The sequence below is a fragment of the Mus pahari genome, chromosome 9 (assembly GCF_900095145.1).
Source record: "Mus pahari chromosome 9, PAHARI_EIJ_v1.1, whole genome shotgun sequence".
NCBI lineage: Eukaryota > Metazoa > Chordata > Mammalia > Rodentia > Muridae > Mus > Mus pahari.
In genome coordinates, this window is record NC_034598.1 from 63,404,913 (window position 1) to 63,421,047 (window position 16,135).

Below are 16,135 nucleotides of genomic sequence, written 5' to 3' on the forward strand. Positions count from 1 at the left end.
TATATATATATATATATATATATATATATATATATATGATATGTTTGGGGTAGGATAAATACAAAGGGTAGTTAAAGAAATAGAAAAATTAGGAAGAAATTAATGGTCCCTATGAATATCATAGCAAAATTGTGGAAAGAAAAGACCAGACTCACTACAAATGGAAGGAAAGCATGAACAATATTGTAAGATTTAACTCAAGAAATCAGAATTATTAAATTAGAAAATATTAGTAATTAACTCAGAACCAGTTCTGAGCTACTCTCATGTTAGAGCACTAAGTTTCTCTTAATTTCCCTTTACCACTTTTTTCAAAGAAAATCAATCTCTTCCTTGGTGACATATGCCAGATGACAATCTGTGGAATACAAGAAATAAAAGCATACCACCCATCAGTTTAACAGCTTGACTTAAGAAAATAGCTCTTCACGGGAGAAGAGAAACAGAAATAAACACAATAAGCATTAGTCAAATTACAATAATATACTTTCAATTAATTACAGCGAACTATCTGTCTTCCTAACAGAGAAGCAAAGCACTGTAGAAAAGGACATAGAGATAATTTTTATTTTATTTCAAACAATTGAAATCTGACTTGGTTGAAAAGTTGTCCAAATGTTGCCACATTTAAGGTGGATATGATTGGTGATACACCACGACAATCCTAATACTTAAGAGTATGAGGCAGAGGGATCTGAAGATTGAAGACAGCCTGGATGAATGTGTCAAAATGAGAGAGAGAGAGAGAGAGAGAGAGAGAGAGAGAGAGATTGAAATGGATGGGGAAGAGGAAGAAGAAGTAGGAGGAGGAGGAGGAAGAAGAAGAAGAAAGAAAAACAAACAAACAAAGAATTAATATGTGATGCATTTCTAAATAGGTGTGTGATTCTCATTTGGATTGAATCATTTGCTAGTTTGAATTGTTAATTCCGAATTTGAAATATTATATTTTTTTTCAGTATAACAAAATTAATATAACATTATACCAAGTCCAAAAAACCATGTAGTTTCATTAACCAGTACATTCTATATTGATAGTATGATTAATATATTATAAATTATTCTAGTTATTTTTAAAAATACATTTAGCCATCACTAAACTTCCTGCTGCTAAGAAAACAGACATTAGGGAATGAATTCTGTAACAAGAAAGATTAGACTATGAGTCAAAGACTTAGCAGTTGATACTAATTTTGCCACACACAGATTGAAATATTCTCTTGGCATCATTAACTTTAGTTTCCTTATCCAAATTGAAAGCATCATTTTCATTTTCTGTATTTTCTATTAAGTTGGATATGTGTAAATCTTGTATCCTCAATCTTTTTCAGAGAGCTTTCTGCTCAAATATCTCATTCCATTTTGTTTACTCTGAGGAGTACTGTCAATCTGTAGACACGATTTACTACTCTAGACTGGCCTGGAAAATAGTTTTGCTGTCATGATAATACTCTTCCCAAATCTCTAGGGTTATGTTTCCAAACACCAGTGCATTTGGATAAAGTATAGTTAGCAAGATCAAGATCTATTAAAGGACATGGCTTATCAGGGAAGGGAAGGGAAATCAATAAACTGTCACTTAGACATTGATTTAATAGACATTGCAGAGAGTTTTTATGTGGAAGGGTAACCCTGATTGTTATTAGCCCTGTAAAGCTTCTGAAGAGATACTTTTCTTCACAACCACCTTCATTTTCAGGTGGCATTGCTGCATTAATTATACTTCCTATTGTAATAAAAAAAAACAAACAAACAACGCCAGGCAGTGGTGGCTCACGCCTTTAATCCCAGCACTTGGCAGGCAGAGGCAGGCGGATTTCTGAGTTCAAGGCCAGCCTGGTCTACAGAGTGAGTTCCAGGACAGCCAGGGCTATACAGAGAAACCCTGTCTCGAGAAACCAAAAAAATAAAAAATAAAAATAAAGTAAAAATAAAAAAATAAAAACCCTGATGAAAGCAACTAAAGGAAGGAAAGGTTAATATTAGTTTACAGTTCCAGGATTTAGTCTTTCAATGACAGCCAAGGCATGATGGCAGACACAGAAAGCCTACTGATTCCATTGTACTCACAGTTAGGGTGCAGCTAGTGACCAGGAAGTGGGAGCTGAATATAAAGCCCTAAGTCACACCAATAATGATACACTTTATCAACCACCCTGTAAGGGGTTACCCCTTAAAGCTTCTATAACCTTTCCAAACAGCGCTCAACTAGCTGTGGACTTATGGCTCAAAAGCATAAGCTTATGGGATATAGTTTGTCTTCAACCTAAAATACCATATTATGTTAAAACTGAATTTATTTCACTTTGAATTCATATTCTTATCTTCATAATTTCTGTGTTATCCAATTGTTTCAAAAATTGAAATAGCTTTGATATAAGAATATAGGATCCTGGGCAAAATACAAAAGTAACTGCACAAAAGACATAGGACAACTGGCAACATTCAAATGGATCAAATGTTGTACAATGGACTCCATCTGAATTTCTTAAAGAGTGATCATTGTATGGTGATAACGTGAAAGAATGCATTGTTCTTAAAGTATCTGAGCAATGAAAGACTTAGGAATGATAAGACCTGTTTGCAACTTACTGTTAGGTTGTGCAGAACACACAAATTCAGACTTGCTTCTGGAAAAGAAACTTTAAAGGAAAACAAAAAGATCAAAATTGCTATAATTGTCAACATATAGATCTGGGTAGAAGGTTAATGTGCAGAAACTATTTTTACTATTTCAATGCAGGTATGTATTTGAAATTCCAAGACAATTTTTTTTTAGGTTTCTATTAATAGTTGGCACATTCTCACCAAACCCAGAAACTAATGCACATGCCAGCAAGATTTTGCTAAAGGGACCCTGATATAGCTGTCTCTTGTGAGGCTATGCCAGTGCCTGGCAAACACAGAAGTGGATCCTCAGAGTCAGCTATTGGATGGAACACAGGGCCCCCAATGAAGAAACTAGAGAAAATACCCAAGGAGCTGAAGGGGTCTACAACACTATAAGTAGAACAACAATATGAACTAACCAGTACCCCCAGAGCTCGTGTCTCTAGCTGCATATGTAGCAGAAGATGGCCTAGTTGGCCATCTTTGGGAAGAGAGGTCCCTTGGTCTTGCAAACTTTATAAGCCCCAGTACAGGGGAACACCAGGGCCAAGTAGTGGGAGTGGGTGGGTAGGGGAGCACGGGGGGGGGGGAGTATAGGGAGCTTTCAGGATAGCATTTGAAATGTAAATAAAGAAAATATCTAATAAAAAAGTCTTTCAAAAAATAGTTGGCACATTCTAATTGCCAAAACATAAGAAATTTCTATATTTTTCTAGAAAACTAAGTTTCTATATTATGTTTTTGGTGCCGATCCTTAAATCCAAACAGGAAGCATAAAATTCTGTGCTTCCTTGTATATCTCCCCAAGTTAAACCCTGACACTTATTAATGATGCCATGTTGAGCTTGCTGACAGGAGCCTAGCATGGCTGTCCTCAAAGAGATCCTACCTGCAGGTGACTGAGACAAATGCAGATACTTACAGCCAAAGACGAAGATCAGAGACCCTTAAGGAAGAGTTAGGAGGAGAAACGAAGGAGCTGAAGGGGTTGGCAACCCCATAGCCCCTGGCACATAAGTAGCAGAGGACTGCCTTGTCTGGTCTCAGTGGGAGAGGTATGAGATGGGGGTACATGGGTGAGTGGGTGAGGAGGTTGGTGGCGTGGGTGGAGGAGTACCCTCTCAGAAGCAAGGGGGAGGGGGAGGGAGTGAAGAACTCTTGGCGGGGGGACTGGGAAGGAGGGCAACATTTAGAGTGTAAATAAATAAAACAATTAAAAATGTTTCAGTAGTTATTTGATTTTTTTAAGAGGGATAGGAAACCCTGAAGAAATACACAATCTCATTAAAAACAGTTTTAAAGCATAAACCTGTACATACACACACATTCTCTGACAAATTACTCTAGAACATGACTGGCAACTGGGTGAGCTGACTTCAGGAAGCATTCTGCTGCCTCATGTGTCTCTATTTTCTGTGAACACAAAAGTTGCATGCCCAAAATACACGTGTTTTCTTGGTTCGCTTACAGAGGAGACCACAAGCACAGCCCCTACCATCACTAATTATGCAGCAGGTTTCTCCCATTTGGGGAAGACAAAGGTGCCAATACATCCCAAGTATATTGATGAGCTCGCACCATGAAAGCGTCTTCTCCATCATGCTATCTTCCCCTGCCAGGTATGGATCAAATATATGGATATGCCTATTAAAATACATTTATGTAAAAATGCAAATGTTTTCCTCTTTGAAAGAGTGGCTTCTCCCATTGCATACATTGTTTAATGGGGAGAGAAAAAAAATCAAAGATAGTTGAAAAATGATTGTATTCCTTTGGTGCACTACCTATTTTAATGCATATACTTTAAGGCCATTTATGAAGAAGTACTCTATATTTTCTGCATTGCACTTAGAAAATGAACTAAATATTGAAAAAGATAGTACATTCAACACTCCATTAAGATCACCAATTATTTCTCATTTATTTTTGTGAAAAATAAATGAAATATCCAGTATATTTCAACTCAAATTAAGACAATTTAGCTAGTGATACAAATAGAAGGTGAGACAAAATGGGAGTGAGATTACAGATTTTCAAAACAATACTGTTGATTTAGTCATAGTAAATGGAATTAAACGATGACAGAATATTTAAAATGATTCTAATCCCATTATTTGAATTTCTATGAACATAAAAACACATATACCTTGAAATAATTTTCATTGAACTGTACAAAATGTATTAGCTAAATACAAGACAGTTTCCAACTCCCACAGTGTAAGATTAAGAAAAACAGTCTCCTATTTGTTTTGTCAAATTACGGGAACAAAGACTCTTTGATGACCTGGCACGAACAAATTATACATCGATAATGACAAAGGACAGTTTTCTGTTAATAAGAACTTTTGTTTGGCAATTAATGTGTTAGCACCAGCGTATGTCAAAGCATACTGGACATGAAGCTAGACAGTCCCATAGACAGTCCCAAACCAAGACCTGCAGGAAAAAGTCTAAACGTCACAAATGTCTCTGAATTTGTACTAGACCTGGAAAGCAGAGTTTTACAGTTTGTTTGAAGAGGAGTTGAGCAAAGATGTTTAAAGTCATAACTGTATTTTTCTCACCTAACTAGGCAGTCTGTACCGCGATACATCATGCAGGCACCGTGTGAAAATTCTTATACTTATTGCCATGTGTCTCACTACAAAACTATATGATGACACCTATTCCTGAAATTTCAAGGAGACAGATCCCAATATAAGATTTGCATAGGCATCTACAGTAGCAGGCAGTCTGATTCAGCAGCGTGTACTCTTAAACATTACATGGTTTATTGTATGTCAAGATTCCCACATTGTTTCAATATGTTAATTTTTTGAATCTAGAACATACAGATTATACAAAAGTCCAATTTTTTTAAAAATAAGTTCTGCCTTAAATTAAAAAAAAAAAAACAGAACTCTGGGCAGAAAAAAAATAAGTAGCATAAGCTAAATGATTTGTATCTGCCAATTTATGAGGTTTAAATTAATTAAATAGACAACTAGAAAACACAATTGTTAGCCGGGCGTGGTGGCACACACCTTTAATTCCAGCACTCAGGAGGCTGAGGCAGGCGGATTTCTGAGTTAGATTTCTGAGCCTGGTCTACAAAGTGCATTCCAGGACAGCCAGGGTTATACAAAGAAACCCTGTCTCAAAAAAAAAAAAAAAATTCAATTGTTTACAAATAGTTTACACTCTAAATCAATCAGTGTAAGGTAATTCTGTACTGAGGAAAATATGATCATTTTATGCTTTTCTCTAATCTGGAAATCTTGCATTAAGAAAGCTATAAATGAGGATTTGAATTTTTCCTTAGCCACAGTTCTTTCTGATAAATTGCAAAAGTAAAGCAGTTGCAGAGGAGGATCAAATAATGACCTAAAAAGAAAAAAGAAAAAAAAAAAGTGAAGAATACAGTGATTTGCTTATGTTTGAATTCACAGCTAATCTTTTTAGGAATAACTAGCTAGCTAGCATCTTCAGATCCATTGTGGTTAGCACTGTGTTTTATCAATGACAGAAGAAGGATTTGCTTGAGTCAAATGAGAAAAGTTGTTAGGAGCTGGCTGCGGAGGATTTGGTGGGAAGGTTCCAGTTCTCACAATGAAAGCAGTGTAACTTTAGGAAAATCCTCCCCCTCCTTCTCCCTGCCTCCCCCAAACAAAGCACACATCATTTTTATCTTGTAGCACATTTGGAGACGTATATAATCATTTCTTTACAGTCACGCTGACTTAATGGTCTTATAAGTGAGATAAATGCCTTAGGTTTATTTGATCAATATATTTGAATTATGCCTTTAGTGTCAGGAATCTAGTTGTTTTCATTCAAAGACTCAAAGATAAACTACAGGGCAATTTGTTTCCTTGCACCATCTAGTGGATTTAAATGACAACTGCGGCAGTCCTGTAAATAACTGCAAGCCAATCCTGGACGTCAAATTTTCAGACGTCTGTGGATAAATATGCCTGAGATCATTATTCGATTGATTGCACAACAGGACCAGTAATTATTATTCCTCCTTTTACGTAAGAAATCATTGAAACACAGGTGAACTCATTAGCGGACGTTTAAATCCCTAAGCAAAATACCATAGCATCGTCGATAGCATTGTATGAACCGGGAGAGAGACGGAGGGACAGGCACGAATGCCAGTTGTCGCCACCGGCTCGCACAGACGCCCCCCCAGAGCTCCCAGGTCGGCGGACTGAACCAGAGCGCTCCAGCCCAGTCTCCGCGCGGAGCCAGTGCGCAGGCGCAGCACCGGGCGGAAGTGGGGGGGCGGGCCCAGACCGCGAGCCAGAGGAAGAGGCCCGAACGGCTGGGTGAGGCGCCGAGTCGGTTTTTTTTTTTTTTTATTTATTTTTTTCCCGCGGCGAGTCCGGGCTCGGGTGCGGCGGAGAATTCCCGAACGTGGGCGATCGGTCGTCGGAGGCGAGCGAGCGTTGGGGCTCCGGAGCGGCGGTTGCTGTCGCCGCGGACGCCACCGTTGCCGGCCCCCCGGAGGAGGACGAGGCCTTGCAGGCCCAGCGCGGCCCGCGGAGCCCGAGTGTTGCCGTGAGTAGACCCAGCAGCGCCCTCCGCGCGGTCGCTTGCCGGTGGTTAAGATGGAGGAGATTTCGTTGGCCAACCTGGATACTAACAAGCTGGAGGCCATCGCCCAGGAGATCTATGTAGACCTGATAGAGGATTCCTGCCTGGGCTTCTGCTTTGAGGTGCACCGGGCGGTCAAGTGCGGCTACTTCTACCTGGAGTTTGCAGACACTGGGAGCGTCAAGGAGTTCGGCCTCCAGCCAGTGGAGGACAAAGGCGCCTGCCGCCTCCCGCTCTGCTCCCTGCCTGGGGATCCCGGGGACGGGCCCCAGACGGAGCTGCAGCGTTCGCCTCCCGAATTCCAGTAGTCACCACAGGCGAGAGGGCGACACAGTGACCAGGACAATAAGAGAGACTGGTCCCCGTGGCTTTGGAGGAATAAGCTAAGTTGGAGAGAGAGAAAGAGAAAAAAAAAAAAAATCAATCAACAAATAAAGGAAAAGCAAACAAAAGTCCCATCCCCGCCCCCAAGATCTTAGCATTAAAATACAAAAAACCGAGAAGACGAAAAAAAAACGAACAAAAACATCCAAAGAGGAGAATTTAGGAATCCCGGTCCATTTGAAAGGGTCTCCCATGCCAGCTCTGAAATCCTGGACAGAAGGAGGTCCAGAGGCATCGTGCTGTATTTTGAGCTGTATAAATCACGTGGATGTGCTAGGACCCTGACAGCCCTCAGTACACAGGTGAGCAGCTGTGTACCCAGCCTATACAATTCTATTTGTTTCTCAGATTCTGCATCTGCCTGATGTCCTGGGCCTCCTGCGATGTTTTAGATGCTGTTGATGGTCAGGCCTTGATCAGTCAGCTTCAGTGGACTGCACCTCTGATTTCTAAGCCTCCAGTTGGGCCTCTTTGATACAAATAGAAGTCAGGTATGAGACTTAAATGCTAAAAATATTAACTCCCGTTTGAAGTCGGTGGGAAGCCCTTGTGCCCTTGTCTACAAGAAGTTCAGAATCACCTGTTTGCCAAGGTCCAGCATTTCGCCTTTGGCTCATCAGAAGACCTGTCTTTCCCATCCCACTGAGTGGCAAAGGTTTGGCAAAGGACAAGGTGGTTTACAAACAGCTGAAGATTTTCCTTTGATGCTATGAAGATGAAGTGTACCTCCACGAATGCATATCATGTCCACCTGGAAGACTCATGTCTTGAATTATATACTTCGGACATAAGTTTGGTGGGACAGTCTTTTCCTACGTTTGAATTACTAGTGATGTAACCAGCCCATGGGTCTGACTTGATCATTATGACAGGTCGCTGTCCTCCAGTGGTACCACTGAGCTACAGAAGGACATTATGGTGGAGCAGGAGGCTGTTTGAAAATTGAGCCAGGAGGGAACTTTTTTCCATCTGCCTTCAATAATGTGAATGAGTTTAATGCTAAGAGCCCTGAAACAGGCCTAGTTTACCTGGTATGGTTGCAGAATCCCTTCTTCAACTGGGCAGTCAGACCTCTGCTGTGCTGATTAAGACTGTCTCCGCCTTCTCTGCCCTCACAAACCAAAGGGCAGTTGTCAGTTGGTCCTCAGAACCTCCTTCCAGCAGGGGCTGTATATTTCTTGTTGGAAAGTTGGAGGCAGGGTTAGAAGTAAAGGGGAAATGAGTGGCATATCAAAATTGTTCTGTTTCAGTCCCTAAATTGGGGGGGTTATGGAGGGTGGGAGTCCTGAGGTGAGCAGAAAAGAAAGGTGCTGCTTTATTTGAAATGTTTTCTTACCTCATTCTGTGCCCCAGTAAAGGGTCCAGCCTCATCTGTCTGGCTTGGCCATGTTCCTGTCACTGCTCCACTGCCTCTCTGGTGCAGCTCATGATTCCAGGTGCTGCTTGCCACTCTAGGTTTTCTCTTGACGAGTTTCAGCTCATCTTCCAGTGCTGCTCCTCTGAAGCCTCCACAAGTTTCCTTTTTCCTTTTGTTTTGTTGTCGTTTTCGTTTTCTAACTTTTTAAATTTTTATGTTGGTTTTGTTTTACCTGTTTTTATGGAAGCCTTAGAGGAGATTCTCTCATGGCTCCCTCTGTTTGGATTAGAATGGGAAAATAACAAAACAAAAAAAATCTTTTTTAAATTTATAAGGCAGTGTCATGTCTAAGTGTTTCTCTTATATAAGGCTGCCTTGCTAGTATATCTCCCTGCCTGTCATGAGTTCTTTCTTCCCATTGCTACTTGGATACTGCCTCTTAGGACTTACTGCAGAACCAGGAATGCTGGCATACACAAGGAAGGAGTTGGTTCTACTCCACTTTTCTAACCCTTTTATGTATTTATCTTCCTTCTCCCAGGAGCTATTTGAAGTGTGTGGACTAATTTGGATTACTGTACTCAAGAGTTAAGGCAACTATAGTGCTTGAGCCTTGAGACTGTCTGTTGTTGCCTTCTCAGAGTTTTGCAGCTCAGGGTTGGGGCCTAGTTACAATTTGGATCCTTAGTCCAAGAATTTTGAGGACGTGAGTAAAACCTTGGCAGGAGCTAAAATTACTTTTAAAAGATATCTTGCTACGTGAGTTCTTTAAAACCTTCAATGAATTCTGGAAAAACAAAAAAGCAGTGTGAGATTCCTGCTATATAAAGTACTTGGGAAACATGAAAGGGAGAAAGGCCATGGCCTACTCGCTCTTGCCTTCAGATAGGGAGCTCAAATGTGACTTTAGTTTTCTTGCCTTTTCTGGTTAGAACATAAAGATGTGGGTGGTAGTTTGGGGTAATGGTTTGCTCATATTACTTCCCTTCTTGTTACTGCTTTTGTTTTCTGTCTCCAACATTTTCATTAGGGCCATAGCTCCCCACTCTGTGTAGATAAAAGGTGGGTTCAGTCCAGCTATTATTGCCCTGAGGGAACAAACTACTTTTTGGGGAGCAAATGTTCTCTACCATATAGTTGACAGTGGTTAGGAACCCTCCCCTTCCCCTACCCTTCTGTAACAACAGAATTCTATCCTATTAATTGTATTGATCACCCAGTAATCCTATTATGTATCTGAGTGTATGTATATGGGGGGAAGGGGTTCTTTAAATTTTCTGTGGTTTGTGGTTTTTTTCTTTCATAAATTAGTTCCCACCATCGCATGCCCAGGGGCCACTACCTGGCATTATCGCATGCTGGGATCATTGGGGGAGGGTAGTGTGAAATTCACCACTGTCCTTTGTTTTGGAGATTCTTATTTTTTAATAAGTAATCCGTCCTATACAAATAGCTAATTAACTCTTGTGTTCCCCCTGCCCATATGGCTGCTGGTGTAAATAAATTGCATTTTCCCATTGCTAAATGATAATAAAATTAAAAAAAAAATACTTTGACTCATCTTTTTAATGGCATGTTTCCCAGGGGTTGTTGGCATAGCAAAATAAATGATTTACCACTCTTGAATCTAGGTACTTGAATGGAAGGTACATCAAAATCCATAGAGGAACTCTGTCTAGTTTTTATTTCTCATATAATCCTTCAGATTTAGCTGTCTATTCAAGGAGAGAGAAAAAAATACATCAACTTCCCTTTTTCATATGAGGTAAGAAGATGGTAAAATAGATATAGTCTGGGCTACTAATAATGGTGCATTGTGGTAGGTAAACTTATATAAAATTTGTTTTAGTATGTACATCATCATCAAACTAGACAAGTAGCGAAAATGCTTCTACCTACTGTCCCTTAGTTTGTCTCACTCCTTTAGGGTTTTTATTTGCTTTTGAATAACATCTCTTAATTGTAATCTACAGTTTGAGCATTTCCTAGGAATTGTACGTAAAATGTAGTTATATCCAAAGTCACCATGTTCTACCCAGCTTTCTAATTCATTAGATAGTTCAGGGTGGGAAGTAGACAAGTGAGAAATCATGGGAACGGGACCAGAGTAGGAAACTTCTAGTTGACTACTCCAAGTAGCCTTCTCTTCCATAGTCATGAGTTATAATTCAATGCAATTGGCCACCTAAGATCAACAATCATATTTGTTGAGAAATTATTCTAAAAGAAAATGAGGAGGCTCTGTTAAAAGATCATGTGACAAGTTTACTATGCAAAAATCCCCAAAATCTCGATTTTCCTTAAATTTCTATTAAATGAAATCTATATGGGAATCTACCATAAGATTTTATTTAAATTATCTGATGCAGACATCCTATTTTGTAGAATTAGATTTAATATAGCTAGTCCTTCATTTTCTAAAATGATATAAAGACCAAGTATGTTCTATAGATAGTATCTTTACTGTTATAAAACATCAAATAGTTCATAGCTCTGTATGCTGGATTTAGTCATCTCAGGTTATTTGAAGTAGTAAGGATTCAGGAGAACTTGCTCTGCAGGCATTAATGATAACTGCCCTCAGAACCTGAGTTGTCAATATCTGTTTTGTTCATTTAACAAATGAAGTGCTGGTATCTACTTGCTTTTAAACACAATGTGAAACAACAATGTTTTTCACATTAATGCTGAAAAGTTTAAAACAGTGTCAGTTCTCAGCTTACCTTGAGATAAGACTTCTTTACAAGTTTACTGTGCTGGAAAAAGTGCCATTCATAGTTCAACAGATACATGTTCTTGATAGGACTTGGAAGGAGAATGGTAATATGTAATCATTGAAAATATATCACAGAAAACTGAAGCCTTGGAATTTAGTTCCAGTTGTTTTCCCAATTTTAAAACATTTCTAGTTAGTTCTATGTGAGCCTCATTGGAAATTGTGTGCTAAGAAAGGAAGAATTGTTAAAATTGATTTTAGAACTGAAAATGGCGTGCATCTTGCACCTGAAAGTTATTACCAGGACTAAACCCTGAAGTCATTAGATGTGACAGAAACAAACTTAAAATGCAAATAGTGTGACTCTTAAGCCAGTACTCATTTGCTAAAACTGTGTAGTTGAAAAAGAAAAAGAAAAGAAAGCATGATTCTTAATAACTTTATGGTAGTGGATTTGGGAATGAAAATAAATGTTTAAAATACAACTTGTCAAAGTTGATTTAAACCAGGCATGGTAGTCTTGGCTGTAACTTAGCTTCTGAAGGAGAAGTGAAGTTTGATTATCTGGAATTCAAAGGCAGCCTTAACTGTATAATGATTTCAGTCACTCTAGGTTAAGATTTGTGTGAAAGTGGTGTGTAAAAAATAGATAACCATGTAACATTTTAATTCACATTTAACAAATACTTCACATATTATAACTTTATTTCAGAATCTCATATTGTCATTCTGATCAGCTGATATAAGGGAATAGTATTAACCATAAGCGATAACATTACAATTATAAATTTTATCTGCAGATTAACAAATTAGTGTAGAAAGGTAACATTTTTTTAATGCAGGTTAGCTCTATAAATGTGTATAGAGAAAAATATTTAAAGGTAACAAAATAAATACTAGATTTAATAAAATCAAAACTTGTTTGTGAAATCAGAAATAAGCAAACAACCTGATATCACAGGTTTGCTGTCCTTTTAAGAGATAGGTATTATGTAGAAATAATTATAAATATTATAATTATTAAATTTACAAATGTTCAGAGTACAAGAACAATAAGAAAATATCTAAATGACCTAAAGGATATGAAAAGTTAAGTTCAGAAAAATGTAAGCTAGAATCAAATGAAACAGCAATTTATGTTATTCAATGTGGTAGACTAAAAAGATGGCGATGACCATACTGAGCGTATTCCAACTGGACGCCAAGAGATGCTCGCACAGTGCATTACTATGCTTTTCACAGTAGGGAGGAAATGAATTACTACATGCCCATCAGCAGATAAATGGAGAAGGAAAATATGCTGCAGAGTGGAACTTATTGAGCTATGTATGCATCAAGATAAATTTGCTGTTATAAGAACTTTAAGTTTATTGAAGAAAATTATGGAATTGGTATAGAAATGGGTAGAACTGGAAAACATTAAGGTAACCTAGAAAGTGTCTCATTGATGAGATAAAGGTTCTAGCAGAAGTGGGCTAGGGAGCTGATGGGCATTATGGCTTACAAAGTTGGAGGAGGAATGTTGAGAGCAAGAAAATACAAAGGGAGACAGAAGAGTGGGGGGGGGGGGACTCAGCAGAAATGGATAAAAGGATAATCAGTTCTCAGTCATATGGAACAGATTTAAACCACAGCAAGTGTACAGCAAAGGCCTTCCTGTCTTCACCACAAAAAATGCAGGCGCATACCACCACATTCAGCTTTTAATACAAAGTCCAAGAGACAAGTGAAAACTGGAAGGCAAACAAGAAATTGCACTGTGAAAAATGTAGACACCATTTTGAAAGCGGCGTAATAGGCCCTGTTGAAATACCTACGTCCATGTGGAAAGGATGGGCAGGCATGATGCAGTGAAGTCGATAAGTAGACGCGTACCTCCCTGTCTTCAGAGAGAAGAGATGAGAAACAGAAAAAATGACAGCCCAGGGTGAAATAAATGACATCTGTCAACATTGTTGTTCCTTTCCATTTCCTTCTACTGAAGTGTGCATTAACAGTTGTCCTTTGTGACACGTGACTCTGTCCCTCAATAGTTTCACTAAATATGAACTCATAACAAATGCATATTTCATTAGGAATTTCATCTGTACCCTCATACTTATACCTAATCATTTACTTAAAGGATTGTTTTCTGTAGTTAATTATTTCACCTAATGCTACTAAACTGGGATCACTTTCTTGTTAATATTGGGTACAGAATAAAATTGCTATAAATGAAAACCCTTAAATGAATAACTGAATTGTAACATGAAGAAGAAGAAAACACCAGAGAGATAATACCCATTACTTCAGTTCTTTGTGGCCAGTGTGTGTCCCTAAGCTCAGATCTCCAGTAATTACATAAAAAGTGAGGTATAGTGACACCTGTAATCTCCAACAATAAAATGGAGAACAGTCAAGGAAAGACACCCAATATCAACCTCTACTGCACATCCCTACACTAGCAGGTACATATACCACACACAGCTCAATACATACACACAAAATTGAATAAAATCTGAAAATAGCATACTGACATTATTGAATACAAAAGGAATAGTAGTACTTCTAGACATGAGGAATGTAAATAAAAATAAAAGAGAAAACAGTTTAATCAAACTCAAAAGGAAGGACAAATTAAAAAGAGACAGCTGTCACAGAACAGTAACAGTTTTTATTGTCTTGTCTCCCAATGATAAACCTACATACTGTAGTAACTGATATAGAAGTGTGTAGGAGAAGAGAGAGATGGGAGAGTAAGAGAGGAAGGAAAAGGAGAAATTTTGAAAAGAAAGGTGGAAACAGGAAGAGAAGGAAAGAGGGAGGAATGGAGGGAGGGAGGGAGGGAGGGAGGGAGGGAGGGAGGGAGGGAGGGAGGGAGGGAGGGAGGGAGGGAGGGAGGGAACTACTAACAGTGGGAGTGGAAATGGCTTTGATCAGATAATGGCTGACCACAGCCATGGGGGCATGGCTCATACTCTATAAAGTTCATGGACACGCAGCCAGAGGAACTCAGTCAAAGAGAAATTACCAATATAAACATGGAAAGGAAAGCTGCGAGCTCAGTTGATGCTAAGCACAGATCATAGGTATTTCAAAGTGTTGATGGCCATGAGCATACAAAGTTGAGTGGAGAGCAGTTTGCCTTTCACTACTGACACCCGGGTTATTCCAGCCCAACATGAGTTTAAATACTGTTGTCAATGAAATTTACAAGTTAATTAAAATATCAAATCCGTTGGCTTCAAATATGTGCAGTATTTGGGTGGGCATGACCCAGTCACTCATTTAAGCAGGGAACTGTCAGATCATAAGTGATGGCTGTTTTAAGTAACACACAATAATAGTCAGTTCCTCAAAATTGAAGGGTATGATACCTTACCAAAGGAGGGGAAGATAGTCTGTTGTCATGTTATTCCTAAACCAGGAGGCAGCAAACTAGGCATTGTACTTAAATACTAGTTTGACTATTTTCTGATACTTCTAACACTGAAAATAAGAGGTTTTTTGTTTTTAATGTTTGACCCATATTGTTGAGGCATTTAATGATGTCCCCAATCTTTAATTTTCTTGTTTGAAATTTCAGCTTCTATTGTTAGGTTTGTGGTCCCTTAAAATCTAAGGTTGCACATACTGATATTGTTTTTTTTTTTTTCATTATACAACTTTGGAGATACTGTTATATCTTCCCTTTGCATGTTTAAAACCCAGAGATTACCAGTTACAAAAAGATAAGTTAATTTCCCACAGATAACTTGAAATCAAAACCTAAAGGTACGCCATGTTTTTTTGGAAGTTTATAAAAGTTATAGAAGAAAAACAAGAAGTGACTATAGAAAAGGAGGAAAAAGAAAAATATAGACTTGGTGAAATAAAAACTATCGAAGCAATAATTGAGTAAATGAGGTACTGGCTGAATTTACAGCAGTAACAAAAATTTCAGAATAAATTCCATACGTGAGACAGCATCCAACATAAGAAAAAGAAAGTTCTTGAACCTTATAATCAAAATACATCTCCTGATCCTTGATCTTGTATTGATTAGTGACTAAAGATTATTTTTAATTAATGTAAATGTTGTGTTTAAAATAATGGAGGAAGTACTATATTTCGCTCGTAGAATTGCTGAATAAGTTTTAGCCTAAGGGAAATGGAAGGTAACATCGGTAAATGAAGACTTTGCTAAGACAGTGATGCTGAGAACTGGAGAAGGAGTTAGAATGGATTTATCAGTGTAAATCAGTGGTCATATATCAGATATCCTGCATATCGATGTTTATATTATAATTCATAACAGCAAAATTATATTTATGAAGCAGCAACAAAAATAATTTTATGGTCGAGGGTTACAACATGAAGAACTGTATTAAAGGGTCTCAACATTTAGGAAGGTTCAGAACCAGTGAGTAGATGAACAATTCAGTAAGGTTTTAAGAGGTGAGTGGAGATAAGGGGGAGGTGTTTGAACTGGTGAGAGAGAGAGAGAGAGAGAGAGAGAGAGAGAGAGAGAG

At 38.5% G+C, this 16,135-nt stretch overlaps 1 protein-coding gene and 1 non-coding gene across 2 annotated transcripts; one reads left to right on the forward strand and one right to left on the reverse strand.

The window, feature by feature from the left end:
- Positions 1-4,077: 4,077 nt before the first annotated feature.
- On the reverse strand, positions 4,078-4,237 carry LOC115064730. Its single transcript, XR_003844562.1, has one exon. It is a non-coding gene; the product is annotated as a U1 spliceosomal RNA (small nuclear RNA).
- Positions 4,238-6,889: 2,652 nt separating this feature from the next.
- Atxn7l3b (ataxin 7 like 3B) lies at positions 6,890-9,236 on the forward strand. Its single transcript, XM_021204788.2, has one exon. It carries the CDS (start codon positions 7,203-7,205, stop codon positions 7,494-7,496), a length of 294 nt encoding a protein of 97 aa, XP_021060447.1. The 5' UTR covers positions 6,890-7,202; the 3' UTR covers positions 7,497-9,236.
- The last annotated feature ends 6,899 nt before the right edge of the window (positions 9,237-16,135 follow it).